The sequence below is a fragment of the Schistocerca piceifrons genome, chromosome X, assembly GCF_021461385.2.
Source record: "Schistocerca piceifrons isolate TAMUIC-IGC-003096 chromosome X, iqSchPice1.1, whole genome shotgun sequence".
Lineage (NCBI taxonomy): Eukaryota > Metazoa > Arthropoda > Insecta > Orthoptera > Acrididae > Schistocerca > Schistocerca piceifrons.
The window spans coordinates 234,490,761-234,512,300 of record NC_060149.1 but is presented as its reverse complement, the minus strand read 5'-3'; the positions used below and the strand labels follow the sequence as shown (position 1 = coordinate 234,512,300).

The 21,540-nt window shown below is 39.8% G+C and overlaps 1 protein-coding gene across 2 annotated transcripts in view; it reads left to right on the top strand.

The window, feature by feature from the left end:
• LOC124721818 (lipoma-preferred partner homolog) overlaps nucleotides 1-15,220 on the top strand; it is a 94,205-nt gene extending 78,985 nt beyond the window's left edge. Inside the window, exons 9-10 of one of the 2 annotated variants that reach the window (XM_047246939.1) lie at nucleotides 1,035-1,155; nucleotides 11,468-15,220. In XM_047246939.1, the coding sequence (XP_047102895.1) occupies nucleotides 1,035-1,155; nucleotides 11,468-11,599 (253 nt within the window). In that variant the 3' untranslated portion in view covers nucleotides 11,600-15,220. The remainder of the gene's footprint in view (nucleotides 1-1,034; nucleotides 1,156-11,467) is intronic. The other variant, XM_047246938.1, reaches the window with a different exon arrangement.
• Nucleotides 15,221-21,540: the final 6,320 nt, after the last annotated feature.

The window sequence follows — 21,540 nt, the reverse complement described above, 5'->3', positions numbered from 1 at the left end:
GGTACGGCCAAACTTTCAGGAAACATTCCTCACACACAAATAAAGAAAAGATGTTATGTGGACATGTGTCCGGAAACGCTTAATTTCCATGATAGAGCTCATTTTAGTTTCGTCAGTATGTACTGTACTTCCTCGATTCACCGCCAGTTGGCTCAATTGAAGGAAGTGACCACGTCACTGTATGGAGAGTGCTACGGGAGAACCAGTTGTTTCCGTACCATGTACAGTGTGTGCAGGCACTATCAGCAGCTGATTGGCCTCCACGGGTACACTTCTGCGAATGGTTCATCCAACAATGTGTCAATCCTCATTTCAGTGCAAATGTTCTGTTGCTGTGTGTTTCCATTCCATGATTAATGTGATTTAAAGAGAAGTAATAAAATGAGCTCTAACATGGAAAGTAAGCGTTTCCGGACACATGTCCACATAACATATTTTCTTTCTTTGTGTGTGAAGAATGATTCCTGAAAGTTTGGCCGTACCTTTTTGTAACACCCTGTATTTCTACATGGTGTGTAAATATTCCCAGACTTTAGACAAGTCATTAGCTTTATGTGCATTAAAAGTCAAATTTATATGGTTAAAAGCCAGATTTGCATATGTAAACATGAGAGAGAAAGTGTGTGGTCTAATACGAACATTGCTACTTTGTACAAGAAAGGCTACAAGATATACTCACTATTGCAAAGAGAGGTAGGTAGCACATTAAAGTTGGTGGGACAGATTTGGAAACTGACTGAAAATGTCTGTTAACTTTTAATCAGCAAATGCATCTAAACATCAAGTAAGTGTGTTGTTACGATTTTTGTTAGGTTCCTTTCATGTGTAGCACTTAGCTGTAATTACACATATAAGGATATAAATTTCTATAAAATGATGTACTACAGTACCGTGTTTGAAAGGTGTGAAAACCTGTGATACTCATAAAGTATGACCAGTTACATAAGTTACTATAGACTGATTTACACATCCTGTTCACATAAATATTTAATATTGGTATTTTTTCATATAAGAATTTTTTGTGATTTATACAGGAAATTTGCACCACGATGCTGTGTCTGTGGTCTGCCTATCATGCCTGAACCTGGTCAAGATGAAACTGTTCGTGTGGTTGCTTTGGATCGAAGTTTCCATATAGCTTGTTACAAGTGTGAGGTATGTATGAAAACTCAACTGATTTGCAGTGACTGTGAAAATAAAATATCAAAAGTAGTAAACAAGTTTTGCTGTTGGCGCAGCAAAATAACTGATAGTGACCGAAGTATAGAGGATGAAAAATGCAAATTGGCAATAGCAAGAAAAGTTTTTCCAAGACAGAGAAATTTAACAGTGAATGTAAATTTATGTTACAAAACCTTTTCTGTAGATATCTGTCGGGAACATTGTCTTGTGTGGTAGTGAAACATGAATGATAAACAATTCACACAAGAAGAGAACATTGTGAGGACATTGCACTGTGGCAGTTTTAGGTGGGGGATATTTTCAATGACGGTGGTGTGAGATGCTGGTTGGCACGGTAGCCATTACCAAATTCTTGTTTACTCTGCTTTCCTGTGTGTTTTACGTTGCTCGTTTTCATTTATAATTCTGCAATGAGTGAAAAGACTAATCGTGGTACATCATGGGATTCAAGAAAGATTCCCATGACACCAAAAAGGATTGTCAGTCCATATGACTTGTGAATCACTTATGCTTTCATAGAAGCATAGTACACTGATGTAGACTGCCAGCCCTGCAAAAATGAGATGGGGGCTTTCTCCACTGCACTTCTCATCTCCTGACAGCAGTCTTAAGTTCTCAGTTGTGCTCACAGCCAGCTGCCGTGTTAAATTTTCCACGCTAAAGCAGTTTTTCAAATACAGTACTAACAGACAAAAGCTGAAAATTAGATTGGTAGATCAGATAATGAAGGGTAACGAACAGAGCTTAAGAGAAATGTGTCATGACCTGATTAAAAGAAGGGTTCTGTTGATAGGATGCATCCTGTGGCATCCAGGAATCTTCAGTTGGGTAATGGAGGGAAGTGTGGGTTAAAATTTTTGGGAGGAGACCATGGCTGAACAATTGTAAGTGAACTCAAATCAATGTAGATTACATTAGTTATACAAAGATGAAGAGGCTTACATAGGGCGAACTAGTGTGGTGAGTTACTACAAACCTGTCTTCAGACTGAAGACAACAATGACAATAACAGTAGAAATACTGTGTTACTGCGTACAGTAAAATCCAGAAAAGTACTGTACACTGGATAAAAAATTAGTCACCCTCAGGAGACATGACACACCAATACAATGTAACATTGCCTTTTCTGTTGATAGCAGTCCTAATTTGGCAAAGAAGAGTGTCCAGAATTTTCTTCAGGTGTGCCATATCCAGCTGAAGGCACTCATTAGTGATTAGAACCTGTGTGTCTACCACATGGCAGGGTTGTTGATTTCTGTTTTACTTGCTGTTCCATACAGCCCCCGAAATGTATGGGATGAAGAGTGATGGTTTAGTGGACTTGTCAAGGAGTGATATGGTGCCAACGATCCTCAAACCAAGAATGTACCTGTGCAGCCCTATAACATGGCTGTTGTTATCTTGGAAGACAGGTATCCACATCACACTCGTAATGAAGATGCAGATGAAAGGACAACACATGGTTGCAAAGAATGTTGAAACAAACACCAGATTTCATGTTCATGGTAACTGAAATGAGTGGGCCCAAGTCAGGGTACAAAAAAAAAAAAAACCCCAAAACATCGCAGAACTACCTCCAACTTTGAGTACACAGTCCACATGATGTGGTCAACACATCATGACACCATTTGTGCATTTGACACCTTGAATCATTCAAAACAAGGCAACATTGCAACTCAGCACTTACACTACATGCCTCCAATCACTTTTTGTCCAGTTTCTAAGTAGTTTGGCCCATAGAAATTGTGCTGTTGTGAGCAATGATCTTCTATGAGGTACCTGCACTCGTATGTCCATTGCATGCAATTCTGTTGGCAATGTTTGCCCATAAACTGGTTGAAATTGATTTGCATTCACTGAAAATGGCAATTCTTGTCAGATTTGAAAACGATTGCCATTGGAAATGCATGACACTTCTATCCAGTTTCTGTTGGATAGGATCTTTTTACAGCTACTGTTCTTAAACTGTGTTACATGGCTGCTAATGATATACCTGTTGTGACTCGCCGAGCATTCAAAGCGCCGCCGCGCAATTACACGCATCCTCTACGTGCGGCGCTGTCTGCCAGCCATGCAGCAGCTGCGCCACCTAAGCGGCCAGCTGAGCAGCGGCCGCTAGACTGGGACTCAGTGCTCATTCAAATGCTACCGTGTACAAGTCTTGCTTGTCAACTTACTCTGTGACTTATATGTGTTGTGTCGTTCTGAAATATATATGTTAAACTTGACGTTATAACAATACCATTCCTTCTGGAAACATGGGCAAGTCTAAACATGATTGTTTCTGTCTGCCATTCTGGTACGACTGCTCATTGCCCCGTCTTATTGCTCTGATTCCATACAATTTACTGGTGCGTGTGCGCCCGCGCTCCTGCCCCCCCTCCCCCCCTCCACACACACACACACACACACACACACACACACACACACACACACACACACACACACACACTCTGTCACTCACTCACTCTCACTCTCACTCTCTCTCTCTCTCTCTCTCTCTCTCTCTCTCTCTCTCTCTCTCTCTCTCTCTCTCTGCCATGATTCATGTCAGATGTGGAGTGTCACATGACCGCCTGGTACCAGTTTTGCATTGTGTATAGTGCTCCAAAGTGACCTATGTACACTTTTAAGGAGATGACTAATATATTGTCCAGTGAGCTCATGGTAAGGTTTTCTATAATACTCGCGTCAATTTTTAAATTTGGATCACATTCCATTGAGAATACAGCATATTATTTACAGGATAGCATTCAAGTTACTTGTTTGTGATTTGTATGGCAATTGCAATGTAAACACATTGGGGTATTGAAAGGCATTTATTTTCGAATGTTTGGTGCTAATTTAGTGAGGTATTTTTGAGAAAAACAGAAGTGGCCAGTTTCCATTGCATTGCTTGTGAAATGCAGCAAAGATCCCTTATCTGTGTTTATTACCAGCAAAACCTTTGTATTTTAGAATGCTGCATGACTACTTCACTTATGCCAGTGAAATTAACATTCTTCTGTGTAGAAATACTATTTGGAGGATGTGTAACAAGTAATTTGTTTTTTGATGTTACTGATTAATAGCGTTGCTGGGCAGGTAAGGTTCCACTGTCATGGATTCATCCCCATTGTTAGCATTTGCAGATGACCGCCTTATTCACCCAACAGAGAATACACATTTACCGGATTCAGCAGCATTGTCACATCTGCCCCCTGCCCCCCAATCTCACTCCTGCCCCCTCCCTCCAGCCTTTACATCTCCCCCATTTTTAGTCTGCGAGTAGGCGACATTTCACCCCGAATCCCAGTGTCCTTCCTCTTGAACATTCTGAAACAAGCAATAGCTCTTCTGCTCAAACTCTGTAATGCAGCTGATATTATAATGATGTATAATAACACAGACAAGTAACAGATTTAGTATCTTAGTGATGATGCCATACTAAAACCATATTGTTGTCATATCTGTAAACATGCTGCAGTGAGGTTGGTATGCTTCTGCAAACGTACTTCAGTTAATGTGGTATAATTTCAGTGACAACTTAAAATTCTCTTGGATACATATTTTTGGCTACAGGTGATAATAGAAAGCACATTGGAAAACCAATAGTCTGCCCCAACTAGTTCCCAACATTTAAAATTCGTGTAGTGGTTAAATAGTGACAGAACAAGCTCATCTTCCAAGTTAGTCATTTCTCCAGTATTGCCAGTTTTTTGTGGAGAATAATTCAAATGAATAATTAAATGACATGTAAATTCGACAGAAGGGTGAAGGATCTATTGTTATTACCTTTAGTATGCTCACTTATTATCCTGAGTTTTTAAATGATGATTGCATTGACTCATATGGACACTTAGCATATAGGCTATGTGTTTTACCTATGTATATTCTGCTGACAGCTGCTCAATATTCCCTGCCCGTACATTTTTGAGAGACTATACAGCTTTTGTGTTTGGTGTGTCTGATATTTCACAGTGTAGAGTGGTAAAGTAAAATAAATCAAATGTTCTTGTCATCAAGTTTGATGGCAGATTGATACTTTTCAATTTCTGTGGAGCTTTTGTTGCTCAAAGTAGCATCCATCTTCTTCACGTTGTCAGTTCGCACAGGCAGGTACTTTTAACATTATGAAGTATACCTTGTACGTATCAGGTACCCTGATTCTCTGTAGAAGCCTGCTAAATTTCCTAAGGTCAACATAGGACAGATAAATGGCCCTTGGCTTTTTTTTGTGGTACCTAGCCTTTCCACTAAGACAATGCTTTTGGCCTCAACTTCCATTCAAAGTACCTATTTTTAGCACATTCATAGTCATAGTTTTTTCACAGGGTTCTCCTTCTCTGACACTGCGCAAGTTCTGTGAATCAGAGTACTCAAAACAACATTCCTGTGTAGTGGATGGCAAGACGGTATGATCATTGATCCAGAATTTGTTGTGTGGGGGGATATTCTATACATGCCATGGCCATGAGATCTGTCTGCTCTGTTCTTAACTGACCCAAGGAAAGGTAGCTCCCCCCTATTTTTCTTCACATTACACTATATGTTTTGTAATAGGATGGATAGAGTTTACATGTTCCCAGAAACTGAAATTTTTCCATTTCTTGTGGCCGTACAAGGGTTTTAGTTGAAGAATTATTAGAAAAACTTTGGCACGAACATGTAGATTCTAGTCCCTATGTTACAAAATCTGGGGAACCTACACATGCAACAGGTGACGACAGCCTCCTCGTTACCATCTGATTAGCCCACCAGGAGGGTTTGCCACTCTTTGGCGGGTTCGTGCTTGGCTACCATGGGCCCCCAGCCTTTGCAGCATTTTTTTCTCTTCCATGCTGCCTGTCTATCTTCGTGCTATTCTTTTTTCCCTCCCTTGGGGAACATGTCTGGGGTGTTATTGGAAACGTTTTGCATTGTATTTTGCTGACGTAAGAACAGTCTCACCATTGTTCTTCACTCCCTTTTCCTTAGTTTGTTTCCCTTCTCCTCTCGTTCCTCCACTTCGGTGTTTATGGTTCCTCTTTTTCTTCTTCCTCCCTGTGCGCTCCTGAAGGTCGGCCACATGTCTGACACGTAACAGGTGACTGGGTAACTCGTAATTCCCAGCTCTGAGTTGACAGGTAGGGTTCGCATGTACCCCCTGGTACAAACGAGGCCCAGGGAGGGGTGATTGTCTGAGCTGCAACCTTCCCAAGTTGCCGAATGGTCCCTCCATCAAGTGTTCGGGAGGTGTGACATGAGGTGTGAAGTCACCTAAGGCGGGTGCACCCCCTTGTGAAAGGGGCCCGCAGTTGGCAGGAGTGTGCCGTTGGAGACGCCGACAATCCTGGGGGATTTTCTAGCAATGAGCCAATCATCTTCACAATCAACATCTACTAAATGTAAAAGTAATTAGGCTAATGATTTACCACAGGTCCTCATGGTCTCACGCACTGAAGACGGTCAGTCCTTCACCCTGGTGAATCCGTTTATTATTCAGAAAGGTGATAATGCAATTGCTGGCCCTGTGAAATCCTGCTCTCATTTACAGAAAGGCACTTTGCTTTTGGAGACTACTTCTGATTCTCAAGCACAACAAGTGCTTGCCGCCTCACTTCTCCATGGTTACCCTGTTCATGTCGAGGCCCATAGAACTTTGAATTCTTCCCGTGGTGTTATTTACACTAGGCTGCTAGATGGTCTGACTGAGACCAAAATTCAATTGTATCTCTCTGATCAGGGTGTCATTGCTGTCCATTGTGTAATGGAAAAGGTAGATTCCTCGTTAGTGCCCACCCACACTCTGGCCGTACATTCTGAATCTGATGCATTGCTACCCACGCCATCATTTCAACCACACTAGAATGTCTTGTCGACAGCCAGCCAATTGTGCAATCTGTGGTAGGGATGTGCACAAGGGCGATTGCCCGCCGCCTCCTCCTCCTCGCTGCATCAACTGCAATGGCAGCCATGCCGCCTACTCTTGGGATTGTCCCATGTATCTCGATGAGCGAGCTGTCCAAGAGATCCGGGTAAAGGAAAAAGGTTCCTTACCCAGTCTCTCGCAAGTTATTGGCTAGTCACAGACCTTGTGTTCTCCCATCTGACACCTATAATGTGTTCTTGTTACCCCTCGCTCCATGGAGGACATGGCCACACAGACATGCGACCTCCAATTCAGTTCTGAGGTTGTGAAATCGCCCAGTGTCAAGGTAGCATCGCCATACAACTGTCCAGCTGTGCAACAAGCCATCAAACTCTCACCTCAAGGGGCGGAAAGGACAGGAGGAGTACTCCCATGAAGACTTCCTATGTCCCTCCAGCCAAACAACACCAGAGTCTTCCTCTAACCAGAAAGGCTCAAAGAAGTCCACCAAAGGAAAACGGTTTTCTCCTTTGCTGACTCCCAGATCCTCTTCAACAGTGTCGCCACATGATACCTTAGCCCGGCCGGCCTCCATGTCGCCAGTGCATACAACCTACAGTTCTGCAGCGTTGGACTCCTCAGACCAACTGCACAAGCAAGCCAATATTTCTGTGGACCCCATGGAGCAGGATCATCCTGCTTCTGTGCCCTGTAGTAGTGACTCTTCACAGGCTGTCACTTGCAGCCGCCAAGGTGACACCCCTACATCTCTTCCTCATCATGACTCTCCTCCAATGGAACATTCCTGGCCTTTGGTCCCACAAAGAGGATTTACAGCTGCTTTTAGCATCACAGCGTCCCCTTGCACTCTGCCTTCAGGAAACGAAATTGCACCCTCACAACCTCTTTGAGCTTTCACATTTCTTACTGGTTCATTTTTACCTTCCCCTTGAGGTGGGCATTCCATCTCATGGGGACGTCATGCTGCTCATACAGGGCAAAATTCATAGTCAACCCATCTCCTCGACTGCCCATCTTCAAGCTATTGCAGTTCGCCTTTTCCTTCCCCATCTGATTTTTCCCTCTGTACCATTTATGTTCTCTGTCATTTGATGTCCGCAGCTCATGGGTGTCGTGGTCGTGTTCTCGCTTCCCAAGCATGGAGTCCCGGGTTCAATTCCCAGCGGGGTCAGGGATTTTGACCTGCCTCGAGATGACTGGGTGTTTGTGTTGTCCTCATCATTTCATCGGTGCTGATGACCGCGCAGTTGAGTGCCCCACAATCCAAACATCATCCCCATCATCATCTGTCGTTTGATGTCACCAGGGCAGACTTCCTTCAGCTTATTGTGCAGCTATCTCCCCTATTTTTGCTACTCGATGACGTTAATGTGCATCATCCCCTTTGGAGTAATCCCAGGACCTGTCAAAGGGGTTCCTCTCTTCGCTGATCCTCTTAACCAACTTAACCTCTTCTGCCTTAACACTGGAGCACCCACTTCCATTTATGACTCCTCGCACACTTTTCCCACTTGGACCTATCCTTTTGCACTGCCCAGCTTGCCCATTGTCTTGAGTGGTCCGTTCTTTCGGATGCTTACTCGAGCAACCATTTCCTGTGTGCTATCTATTTGCTGACTCCTATCCCATCCGCATGCACACCCAAATTGCAGCTTACTAAGGCTGACTGGCAGCTTTACTCTTCCCTAACAGCCTTCTAAGAACAAGATTTCGCCTGTTGTGATGGCCTGGTGGAATATCTCACAAACGTTATCCTTACTGCTGCAGAACTTTCCATTCCTCGCACATCCTCTTTATCATGCCATGTCCCAGTCTCTTGGTGGACTGAGGCATGCTGCGATGGAGTCCGTGCACGGAGACGAGCTTTCCACATTTCTAACTGTCATACTATGATGGCAAACTGCATTCCTTATAAACACGTGTGCAAAGTGTCGTCACTTTCTTTGGGATAGCAAAAGAGCTAGTTGGCTTTCATTCACTAGTTCTTGTAACAGTTGAACCCCTTCCTCTGTTGTGTGGGCCAACCTGTGACGGCTCTCTGGGACCAAGATCCATTCCCCAATTTCCGGCCTGACAGTAGTAGACGATGTCGTCGTGGACCCTATTGCTATCTCCAACACCTTGGTCTGCCATTTTGTGGACATTTCGAGTTCTTCCCACTATCGCCTTGCCTTCCTCCATCGAAACCAATTTGAGACGGCTCTGGCGATACCCTTCTCTTCTCTGAATCGTGAGTGTTAAAATGCTGCCTTTACTATGAGGGAGCTAGAGCATGCTCTCAGTACATCCCGATCCTCCACCCCAGGGCCAGACGCTGTCAACATTCAGATGTTGCAGCACTTTTCTCTAGGGGGGCAAACACTTTCTGCTTAACACGTACAACTGCATCTGGGCAGAGGGCACATTTCCCGGATGTTGGCGTGAAGCCACTGTCATACCCATACCTAAGCCCAGTAAGGACAAAAACCTTCCTTCTAGCTACCGCCCCATCTCTCTCACCAGCTGTGTTTGCAAGGTGATGGAACATATGGTGTGTGTGTGTGTGTGTGTGTGTGTGTGTGTGTGTGTGTGTGTGTGTGTGTGTGTGTGTGTGTGTGTGTGTGTGTGTGTGTTTTGCCTTGTCGGACACATTTATCCAGGAAAACTGTTGTGTGCCTCAGGGTTCCATCCTGAGTGTCGTCCTCTTTGCTATTGCCACTAACCCTATAATGGCCAGTCTCTCGCCGGTCATCTCTGGCTCCCTTTTTGTTGATGATTGCAGTCCTCCAAGGACCTGACATCTTCAGCGATGTCTTGATCATTACTCCTGGAGAATCGACTGTGGCTTTCACTTTTACACTGACATAACAGTCTTCGTGAATTCCTGACGATGCAATTGGTTGCTCCCACCACCTTTACAGCAGAGCTCTTCGCCCTGTATCAGGCAACGGAGTACGTCTGGGGACTCAGCCTTTTCAATTGTGTTCTCTTCTCAGACTCACTCAACGTCCTTCAAAGTCTATGCACACTGTACACCCTCCCATGCAGCAGGTCCACGAAAACTGTCACTTGCTCACTCTTGGTGGAACCATCATGATGTTTCTGTGGGTTCCTGTTCATGTCACTCTGACAGGAAACGAAGCTGCTGACGCTGCTGCCAAGGCTGCAGTCCTCGTACCTCAGCTTGCTAGTTCATATATTCCCTCCGATGATCTCTGTGTTGCCATCTGTCAGGAGGTGGTATCCCTTTGGCATTGTCAATGGTTCTCCCTTCACGGGAATAAACTTCGGCTTAGTAAGCATCTCCCAGCGGCTTGGATGTTCACCTCTCAGCCCTCCTGCCAGGAGGAGGTCATTTTAACTGGGCTGTGTATTGAGCACTGCCTTTTTAGCCATCGTCACTTGAGAAGTGACACTACCCCACCACTTTCTACACATTGCGCCCAAGTTTTAACTGTCCATCACTTCCTGATAGAGTGCCAATTTTTTTCCATTTACGTTCCCACTTGGGTTTGCCATCTTAATTATCAGCCGTTTTAGCAAATGACGCACAAGCTGTTGACCGCATTTTACTTTTTATCCGCCAAAGCAATATGGTGAAGGCCATTCAATTTTTAGTTTTGGACCTCCGTTTCTGTATGGTGTCTTTTTTATCCCTTTCTCCATGTGCCTGTTTTTAGCTGTCTTCTCTTACGTCAATTTGGACTGACATATAGTCGTTTTTTTAACTCCTCTCTGTCTTCGTGTTGTATAGTTTTGACTTAGGTATATATGACCCTAGTTGTTTTTTGTGCCCTAAAGCGAAACAAATCCAATCCAATCACCTGATTAGTTTGTCTGTTTAGTTTTCTTCAAGCAAGGAATAGTTTCCTGTGACATTATGACAGAAGAAAAGTCATCAAAATGAATCAAATCACTGTAGAATTTCCTGTTGTGAGTTGATATGTTTTATATCTCTTCAGTTTTAGTGACATTAAAAATAGCTGCCACTGTAATGTAAAACAGACAGTGAAGACCCTGCCATTGTGCACCCAGGAGCATATTGTAAAGATTTACCCCATATATTACATAGCTCAAAGGGAAATGATTCTCTTTCGATTCCTAGACACACATTTTGCATGCTTGTCGGTGTTGTAATTTTAGCTTTGTATAGTTGTAATGAATCTTGGATTTTATATATATTTTTTCCTCTGCTTAGATTTTACTTCTAGGATTTGGGTAAGATTTATCTTTAGAAGTGCCCCATTGGTACACTACAGGGTTAATCATGATGGACCTAACTGCAATAATTTATCTGTTTCAGTGCAGATTGTTACATTGCACTCACACTTTTCTCGTGTTTCTACTCTACTTAGGTCAAGTTGACTTTATGCAGTGTATAGTAAACACCAAATATTTTGTGTACTCCATTTAGTTTGTAGAATTTGTGTGTAATAATTACTGGTATGATTGTAGGACTGCGGTCTCATACTGTCTTCAGAAGCTGAGGGCCGTGGATGTTACCCTCTGGATGATCATGTATTATGCAAAAGCTGCAATGCTAAAAGAGTGCAGGCTCTTACATCTCACATGACTACTGAATTGTAGAACTAAATGCTAGACTGCTCAAAGAAACTGAATTTGAGTGTCAGGTTTTGGTTAAGCCATACATTTTATTTGTGGAAGTTTTGTGTGTTGGGGAGCAAATATCTAGTTCATTGTATTAAGTCTGTGATAAAAATAACCAATGTAAATTGCTTACATACTGGGTGATCCACATGTGGCACAGTTTTTGAGAGCACCTTCACTTATTTTGTAGATAAGAGCAATCCCATTTTAATCTGTTAACTTTGAAATTAATGAAACGCTGGATACGTAACAATTTTTATTTATAGCACATCTGATAAGTCTTCAATGTTAAGCAATGTTTGTTGACCTACATATAGTACGTACTGATCTTAATTCATGATTTCCCTCCACTTTTCGCAAATTGAACATCTAATTTTCATTACTGCCATTTTTAATGATTAGTTATGTGTGTTAAATATTGTGTAACACACTTATTAAATTATGAAAGTGGCACTTTCATATGGCCACAATGTGCAACAGACTGTTTCAATGGTGCATTGTATTTCACAGTTCATTCTGTTTAGGTCACTGTTTGTAGAAAGTAATAACTGATTTGTGATATATTATGATTGACTGATAGTGTTGTAAAGCACCCAGTTTCATTTTAAGTTGTTATTGTAAACCTGTGTGTCATTATTATAGCAAAGTACAGATGTTGGTGAATTGGGAGGCTAACAAGTTGAAAAAACTGAAAATTTTCTCTCCAAGCTTTCATTTGATTTTTTTTATGGCTAATGTACATTACTGATTTTGCAAGCAATCTTAGTGTTTTGTAATTAAACTTGGTGTGTATTTTGAGACTTTATGTGCGCTTGTAATTTCTTAATGTGGACCCATAGGGATATAAGTGTATTTAGATCAAACAAAGTAGAATTGTACTCAAATTATTCTACAGGTCATTAGGTTCAATAGCTAAGTTTATAATCATTATTTGACACATCTTTGCATAAAGAATTTGCATTCTGTTCGTGATTTCAGCAAAAGTTAATATCCCCTAATTTCAGCAAAAGCTTGATGATAAGTGAATGGTTTTTCCACTGTATTTGTCTCCTTTGTGTTGTATAGATGATAAATTTATAATTATTGGTACATAATGATTTGATATTAGAATGAATGGTGATCTCTTGCAGTCATATAACAAAGACTGTTAGTTTGAGTAGTTTAAACATGTTTATGAAATTTGGTGTCACATGTGAATCACCCTCTAGATAGTACTAATATATTGATGAGGGACTAGAACTGCAATATTTATGGACATGTTTTGAGAAACATTGAAATCTTCAGGCAACTGCTGCTTGCCATTGCAGCATAGTTATCATATAAACATCTTTTATATGCATTAGTTTAAAAAATCTGTTATCAGTTTATTGTGTTATGATTGTAGATGACTTACTTGCAAGATATTATGTATTTACTGTCACCAAGGCAAGGCCCAAGTTGTGTTTTACAGGAGCTTATTTTCCAAGTGCCGTTTTCCAATGCCTTTTTCAAAGTAAGCTTACCTACTGCTCACAGTAATTATGTATATAAGTTCTAGACCACTTACTTTTCTTTATAGTAACTACTCTGTGTTCATATTGATATACTGAGCAGTTTCTGAACAGAGAGAAGGCTGGATATACTGACGTACAGATTTTCAGCTTCATAACACCTATACAGCTTTTAAAAATTCACTAGAGCTTGTAACATTTTGAGTTGGAACTGTTACAAGGGACATTAAGCTGAATTTTACCTTTAAAAGATCTTTTTGCATCATGTATCAGTTTATAATATACCAGAATATTGTTATGAATGTAAAACTCTCACATGTATACACCAGAATTTCTCTTATTTGTCTCTTGTCGTGTAGAAGATGTAAACTGTTCATGCCCTAGAATCATTGTACAAATTAAATTTGGTGCAAAGTTTTTAAATTTAAATTGTTTGAAACCTACTTTTATTGTAGAGACACATGACCAGAACATGTGTGCATTAATAATTGTGTGTTGTTTTATATGCTGGTTGTGTCCCATATTGTGTTAGAGATCAAAATATATAGTATAGTGAGTAATATTATTGTCTCTGTGCCAGTGGTATTTGTTCTACTTTGGGGTTAGAGTCTGTAAAGGAATACCAAAGATGCAAACACACAGTAAATATGACTAACAATTCTGAAAAGTGAGCAATAGCTGCACATTATTTAAATACAGTATATTGTACTATGTGTGAATGGAAATTTTAGAATCATTCTCTATGCCCTTCAGTGAATGTGAATTATTACCTTCCATTAAACAAATATTGCAATGCTCATGAGAACATAATTTCAAGTTTTAAGATTGAACTTCTGGATTCTAATGACAAGATCCATGAATCAGAATTAAATTATAAATACAGTTGGCGCCCCCCCCCCCCCCCAAGTACCATCAAATTTAACTGACACAAACCTACAAACCTTTCCTGAAAAACAGCAATATAGTTAGACTGCCTTTTGTAGGAATGTGAGATTTTGGTCTAGATGTGAATATGTGTGTGTGTGTGTGTGTGTGTGTGTGTGTGTGTGTGTGTGTGTGTGTGTGTAAGAGGAGAGAGAGAGAGAGAGATTCCTCAAAGACAGAAAAATGTTTTATACTACTCAGTGATATAGAAAGATGCTAATTTTTGTAGTTTCATTTACATTCATATTTTTTCCATAAAGACGTAACTGTCATTTATAAATGACATTAGTATAAGTTGCTATCATTCCAAACATGCACACATTGTAAGGGAAGTTACTCTAATTCAGTTCATTCTTCACATATTTAGGTGGTACAATTTTTGTATGTCGCACAAAACAACTTCCTTTCTAATTTGTTATTGGTTTGTAACTGCTAGACTGGATTTGCGACTTGCTTTCAATGTGCTTTCCATTGCAAGCATGCGAGTTACCCTCTGTGGGCAGCATTCCTTGTAATAATCCCTCCATAGGTAGAGGCTTTTTTATATGTAATCTTGTTGACTGTATATTAATAACTGTGTAGAAATTATAGTTTCATGTAATTTTCTATTATTCTATGTCATACAGAGATAATTTACTACTTGAAAAATTTTCTAAGGGTTGTTCACTTCATGAGTTTTCTAATGAAAAAAATAAATATTGTAAAAATAGCAAACAGATGTAAGACAAAGATGCACATACAGCAGGTTTTTCACCACAATGGTTTCATTTTTAAGGAAGTGGACATTTTACATTTGACATAATGGTCTTAGCATGAAACAGTTGCTCAGTCTTTCTTTTTTATTATGTTTAAATCTATTGTAAACTTTGAGAAGTTTGCCATATTCAGATAGTTCCCAAGTATGTTTTGTGTAAGGTTTTTTTTTCCCAACTGTTGTTCACTTAGAATAAAATTGTCTAGTCTAGAGCTCAGTGAAATTAAGAAGGGAAACTGAAATTACTCATTGTTTATATCACTGAATCGTTAATTGTGATATACTCTTTGTTCTGAATAAAAGATATATTATATACACACATAAGGAGCTTGATTTTTATTTGAAAAGGAGTGTAATGATTCTGTGATTTGTAAGTGCTTAATTTGTCTTGAAAAAATTATTACAAAAACTCTGTAGTTTAGTAGTGTGTAAATGTAATTTTTATTGAAACAAACAGCAACCAGTTGCACAAAAGAGATTTTGTTCCTTCACCGATTTCAAGCACCTAGTGCTTTCAGGGCTGTGACTGAGACCACAGCAATATGCTGCACACATCTTCTTACTTCTGACACTTGCAAATAATTCATTAATTATACTCTTCTGACGAAGGGCACTGTGTGCCTGAAACTGGTAGTGGAATAAAATTTCTGTTCTGCATTTGGTTACCGCTTATTTCAGAAAATAGAAATACAGTTGCTGAAGATGATAAAATACAAGATGTAATTTTTTTGACAAAATATTTGTCTTCAGCTGAAGTGAGCCTTACTCCATTAGTGACGGGACCAAGATATTAGGTACACACTATCATACACTGAACAGTAACATGTTGAATGTGTGTGTGTGTGTGTGGGGGGGGGGGGTTAGATGTATTAAATAAAGTATAAGGTGAATGGTAATAGTTAAATATTTATATTTAATTTAGTAATTGTGGGTATTACGTGCAGTATCTGAGGAAAGTTTGCCCTTGCTGGTTAACTGTATAGTATCATAGTTAAGACAGATTCACATCGACACTGAATGTAGAAAATCCATATTATACGGATTGAATAAGTTGGGAGATCATTTGAAGTATTGTTTCACATCCTGGGGAGAATGTTGTGTATGAGCTAAAAGGTATTACTATAGTAAATAAAATAGGGCGTTATGCTCATCAAGACACTGTGGTAAGTAGGCCATCAACAAACTATTGAATTTCAAGGAACCATCCATGTAGGATGCTAGAATTCACTTTAGTGTGTGTGAAGAGTACTTATTGTCGTAGCAATGTGACATACAAGAAAATCTCATGACAAACCTTGTATGGACGCTGCTCACATAACACGGTGTAGAAAATGCCACTATCTATAATTTTACACTCTTTGCTATATAAAGACAAGTCATTTAATGTTGTTACCAAAATCTTGAAATGTTCTTGATCAATTTACTTCAATTTTTACACAATACTCTAATGAACATTCAAATGGACATAGGCTGCAATTTATTTTTAAATTACAGCATACAGGTTTTCTGTTAAAACAGATTGCGAGGAAGAAAATGCTGTGCTGTGAAAATGTACAGCTTCTATATCTTTCTTACAGTCAGTCTCAACTAGACTAGAAGGGACATAAACCATTAGACGAATTGTTTTTCCCATATTCTTCTTCCCTATATAAATTTTCAAACAAAAATTGTATATACAACAATGTGCCATTTTTTTTCCTTCCTTGCCATTGTTTTTTTACAGGAAATTTTACTGGTCAGAATAACTGCTACAGAACCTGAATCATCCAAAACTTTGTAAACCTATCCACCTGCAGGTTACAACTATGCAAAATACTGTCACTGAAGCTGTTATCCTCACAGATCCAGCAGCTGGAGAGGTGTCTGTCATACCCCAGATACCACTGATCCCAATCAAATTACCAATTCATTTTAAGTGACTGCAGTTCTCAATCAAGGTCTCATTTGCAATATCAGAAAAGCAGGCTAAAGGTCAGAGAGCAGTAAGAGGACAGAGTGGGGAGGTGAAGGAAATGGACAGAGAGGAGGAGATGATGCACACGGGGGAGGGTCGAGGAGGTGGGAAAAAAGAGGGAGAGAGGAGGAGACGCAGAGGTTAGGATTCTAGGTTGTGGAGTGCGAGTGAAAATGGGTAAATAATTTACAAGGTACAGATTTTTCCCAACTATCTGATGAGGAGAAGATTTCTACAGAGAGACTAGGATGACCATTACCAGTTTTAAATACCATGCAAAATATTAATAGCGGAAATCAACAGTCTAAGATAGCATTTAAAACTGGTATTTATAAAAACAGTGATTGCTTATAGACTGGAAAGTTAAAAGTGCATTATTCTGTTTCACATGTCTGTTGGCTGATACTGAACGCTCCTGGACTCATAATGGAAATTGTGGACTTACGTCATCCGAGTACAAAAGTGAAGAAGTGTGAATCTTCAGCTGTTCACATACAAAATTGCTTACAACTGGCACTTTTTGAAACTGTCAACATAGCTGAACAGCTGGATAGTGCAGCTAGGAGGAAAACTGCAAAGTATAAGGATCGAGTTAGACATAGTAGGTATGTGTTAAATATTTTAATAAACTGTATTCATTTGATTCCTATGAATTGGCCTTAAGGAGTCGTGATTAAACTGAATCCTCATCAGACCCTAGTGTTTTCAGAGGACTAATCAATTTAAGTGCTGAATTAGATATGGCTCTTGAAGATCATTCGGATACTGCAACTGTTTTCAAAGCAACATCCAAAACTATCAAAGTGAATGTTTCCACATTATGATGGGGGTATGCCGAGGAGAATTTTCAAAGAAAATAAGGAAATAGGAATATTTAGCTGTTACATCAGATGAATCTATGATATATCAAATGTATTTTAGATGGCTGTTGTATAAGAGGTAAATCAATAGAAACGTTCTGGAGTTTCCTGACTCCTTCCAAACTTGATGCACATAAATTATCTGTGCATTTGCTAGAATTGGCCATTCAAAAGAAATAAACGAGACTCCCCAAAAATTAATTGCTCACTCATAGTGGGTATCCTTCATGAGTGGTTCCTCTGGTGGAGTACAAGCTGTTGTGTAAACATTCTATACTATCACAAAATATGTACAGTGTGCGAAAATACTTTTTTGTTTTTGCAGGGAAAATGTGCTTGGTTTTCAAAATGGTTCAAATGGCTCTGAGCACTATGGGACTTAACATCTATGGTCATCAGTCCCCTAGAACTTAGAACTACTTAAACCTAACTAACCTAAGGACATCACACAACACCCAGTCATCACGAGGCAGAGAAAATCCCTGACCCCGCTGCTTGGTTTTCAAACGGACCACTATCCTTGATGAAGTGGTGAGAAAGCGTTTGCCTTGGTCTTGTCCTACTGAGTGGAATTTACAGTCTCAATCCTTAAACACAATGCATGACTGCAAGAGACATTATTGTGTGAATCACATATTGGAAGGTAGGTGACTGTAATGAGTGAAAATACAATTTTCCAGGCTCTTTCTCATAAAAAAAGTTCTTTCCAGTTGTAGCTTTAGTTATTGGTTGAAATTCTTCATTAATGTTACGCCATTAGTCGAAGTTCTCTTTGGTGAGCTACAGCATGGAGACACTTGTGTGTCCTCTAAACATAAGGCCATTTCAGCATTTGAAATAAATACTGTCAAGATTCTAGAAGAATTTGGTATCCCCAGTGGTGATGAATCTACTGAGTGCTCAGTAAAGAAAATGAAGTTGGACAAGACTGAATGGAAAATAAGCAAAGGAAGTGTACAATGCTACAATTTCTGAAGCTAAAGATCATTTTAGTTTCTCAGTTCATCTTTTAGCTTCATCACTGCTTCTTCCAGGAAAGTTCCCCTTGTGCTGTTCTGCATTTCCTGGAGATATTTTAGTGTGTTCAGTGTACATCATGAACTATCTCCTACCAACCTAGCACACAAATTTAGGTCATTGCCCAGTGCTGTTAATCTAGCAGGTTTGTATTAACGTAACAATCTAGGGAAGACATTCACTAAGTGTTGTAAACTTTTGAAGCTAATTCTCACAACTCACATGACGTTGGTCGAAGCAGAAAGGTGCTTTTCAAGCAGTCTTATGCAGCTCTATGAGCCACAAAAGACTGACAGCCTTGGCGATGCTTTCAATTGAAAGAGATCTCGTGATGGAGTTTGCAGACTTCAATCAACTGGTGACTGACAAGTTTGTATCAATGAAAAATAGAATAAGTGTACTTATAATGTATAATTTGTCTCTTATTTCCAGTCTTTCAAATGACAAATTATTTCAGTTCTACCAGCAATGTAGCTCATTACATAATAATAAGTTTTTCTAGGCAGTTGATAAACTGTAACATGCTCTTTGCCACATTTATTCTTCTGTCATAGATGTACCCCTCACTCTTCACAGGATTGTAAATTGGATTTAAAAATTGAATTTTGTGACCTTCATACACCATGAATTCTAGGAATGTTTACATCATAAAAAGTGTTGGGAAGCCAGGTGCTGGTAAAACAATTTCCTCCCTTTTAAGCATCTCATATAAAAAAGCAGTGTCGGAACTTTGGTGCAATATCCAGTTTCAGATACCACTGCGGGTGCCACTGCTGAATAGCTCAAATAAATAGTAAATCAGCTGATGCGGCAATATTTGCTTATGACAAGGATGCACCATGACGCTAGAATTATGTCCAGTGTCAATTTTATTTAAGTCAAAAATAAAGCTTTCTGGATTGGTGATCTTCCAAAGGCTGGTAATACACCTCACACAGTGACTGTCGGGAACAGCAAGAGACGTGCTCTGCTTCAAGTCAGGATTGCTGGTGTGAGAGGAGTGTTGGGGGGGGGGGGGGGGGGGAGACAGTGAGTTGCTTGTAGCAGTTCTGGCACAATGGCACAATTTCCTGTTTTTCGTGCTTATGTGAAAGCAGAGTTGACACGTACGGATATATTGGCAATGCTTGGAGATAACCGCAACAACTGCTGTTACAGGGGGCCTTGAGCTCGAGGAGCCCTGCCGTGATCCCTGTCAGAATTTGTCCTTAAAGAAGAGTCTGGTTTCCTGTCAAAAAAAGGAAAAAATCTTCAAACTCAGAATGTTAATAAGCTGCACTCACCCTAGTCTTACTATTAAGAGCACCGTCATTGTTGATACTACTTTTCCTGAAACTGGACAGCTTTGATGAATCCTGTGGCAGCCATTCTCCATGTGAACTGACAACAATACAGATTTCCATTTGTCTCTCATCAGCCACTGACTAATTTGGAAATGCCAGAAACATTGGATGTCACAAACCAGCATGTTACACCTTTTTGCCTGCAATTCTAGACAATGTGCAGCTTGTAGGCCAAGACTGACAGGTAGCCCATGGTGGAAATCCTCATGCCTTGCAACTGACATGTGATCTGGAATTTTCACTGCTAATCTGCAAGCTGAGCGCGTTAGAGTAATGCGCTGTAATGTTTTCAGTATACTGGCTGAGCAACTCAGTCAGGCATGAAGTAAGAATGCAATTTGTGTTTATGCCCAGTGCTATTGGAGACTGTAATTTATTTTATGCAAGAATGTAGAATGGATTTTAAGTACTTTTCAGGTACTACAAAAAGTAAATGTAGGTATGGCATCTTAAAACAGCAGTTGCCCCAAAAGGGTTCATTGAATAAATTTTTGAATGCTGCTAAAGATTCATCAGTTGATAATACTGTATAATTAATAGGTCAGGCAACTCAAGATCAAATTGATCAGGAAGAAAAGAGGTGGTGATTGGTTTTGTTAAGCTTATTTTCCATAGTATGTTACCTTGCAGAAAGAAATCTTCCATGAAGAGGCGTCCATGAAATGTTGGGAAATCCAGGTAATGGAAACTAAGTCAAGTAGAATTAATCACCAAATTCGACAATGCATTAAATGAACTTATTGATCATGTGGCTCAGACTGGTTTCTTACTTAAGGCCATACAAAATGAAATCATTATCATGGTTTCTGGTGAGTGTATCTATCATGAATAATACTGTACTCAAAAATAAATATTATTGAATAAATATTGGACTGTTGACCCACACTAGTTTTAGTCATGAGTGGCAATTAAGTGTGGTTGTAAGACTGAGAGATGTGTTTTCCAAACCAGTTGCAACTGAAGAATATTTTTTTTTTTTTTTTTTTTCTTTTTTTTGAAGTGAGTAGTGATACTGGAAAAGGTATCTCAGAATTGTTGCTTCAGATACAGTATTACGTAAACTTGGCAAACCGCCTGTAGATTGTTGGGAACAATCTTACAACAACACAAACTACATGAAGAGGAAAAATAGTAATAGCTAAGCTCCTATAATAGAAGAAATCCAAGAGCTCATTATGTCCCTTGTTGTGCTCATAGCTGAATTTGATTGTTAGTGATGCAGTTAAATCATCTATAGCTGTGCTACATTTTTTTGGTGTGATTCAAAGACTGCTCACATTATTTGCTGCCTCTAGAAGCACTAGAGAATCGTGTAAACTTGTCTCTGAAACCACTGTACGATATAAGATGGGAGACTGGATTGAAAGTGTTTAGGTTGCAATAGCTGAGCTTAGTAACATAAGATGTGCATTAGCAGAGGTAAAGGACACCTGCAAAAATGATCGAAAATGTTTCAGTGGATTATCTCACCTCTGCAAACAAATAACAAAATTTAAGTTTCCAGAACAAAAGAACCACTTCCGAGAAAACTATTACTAGGTTGTGGTAGACACCGTTATTGTATCTTCAAAGAAAAGA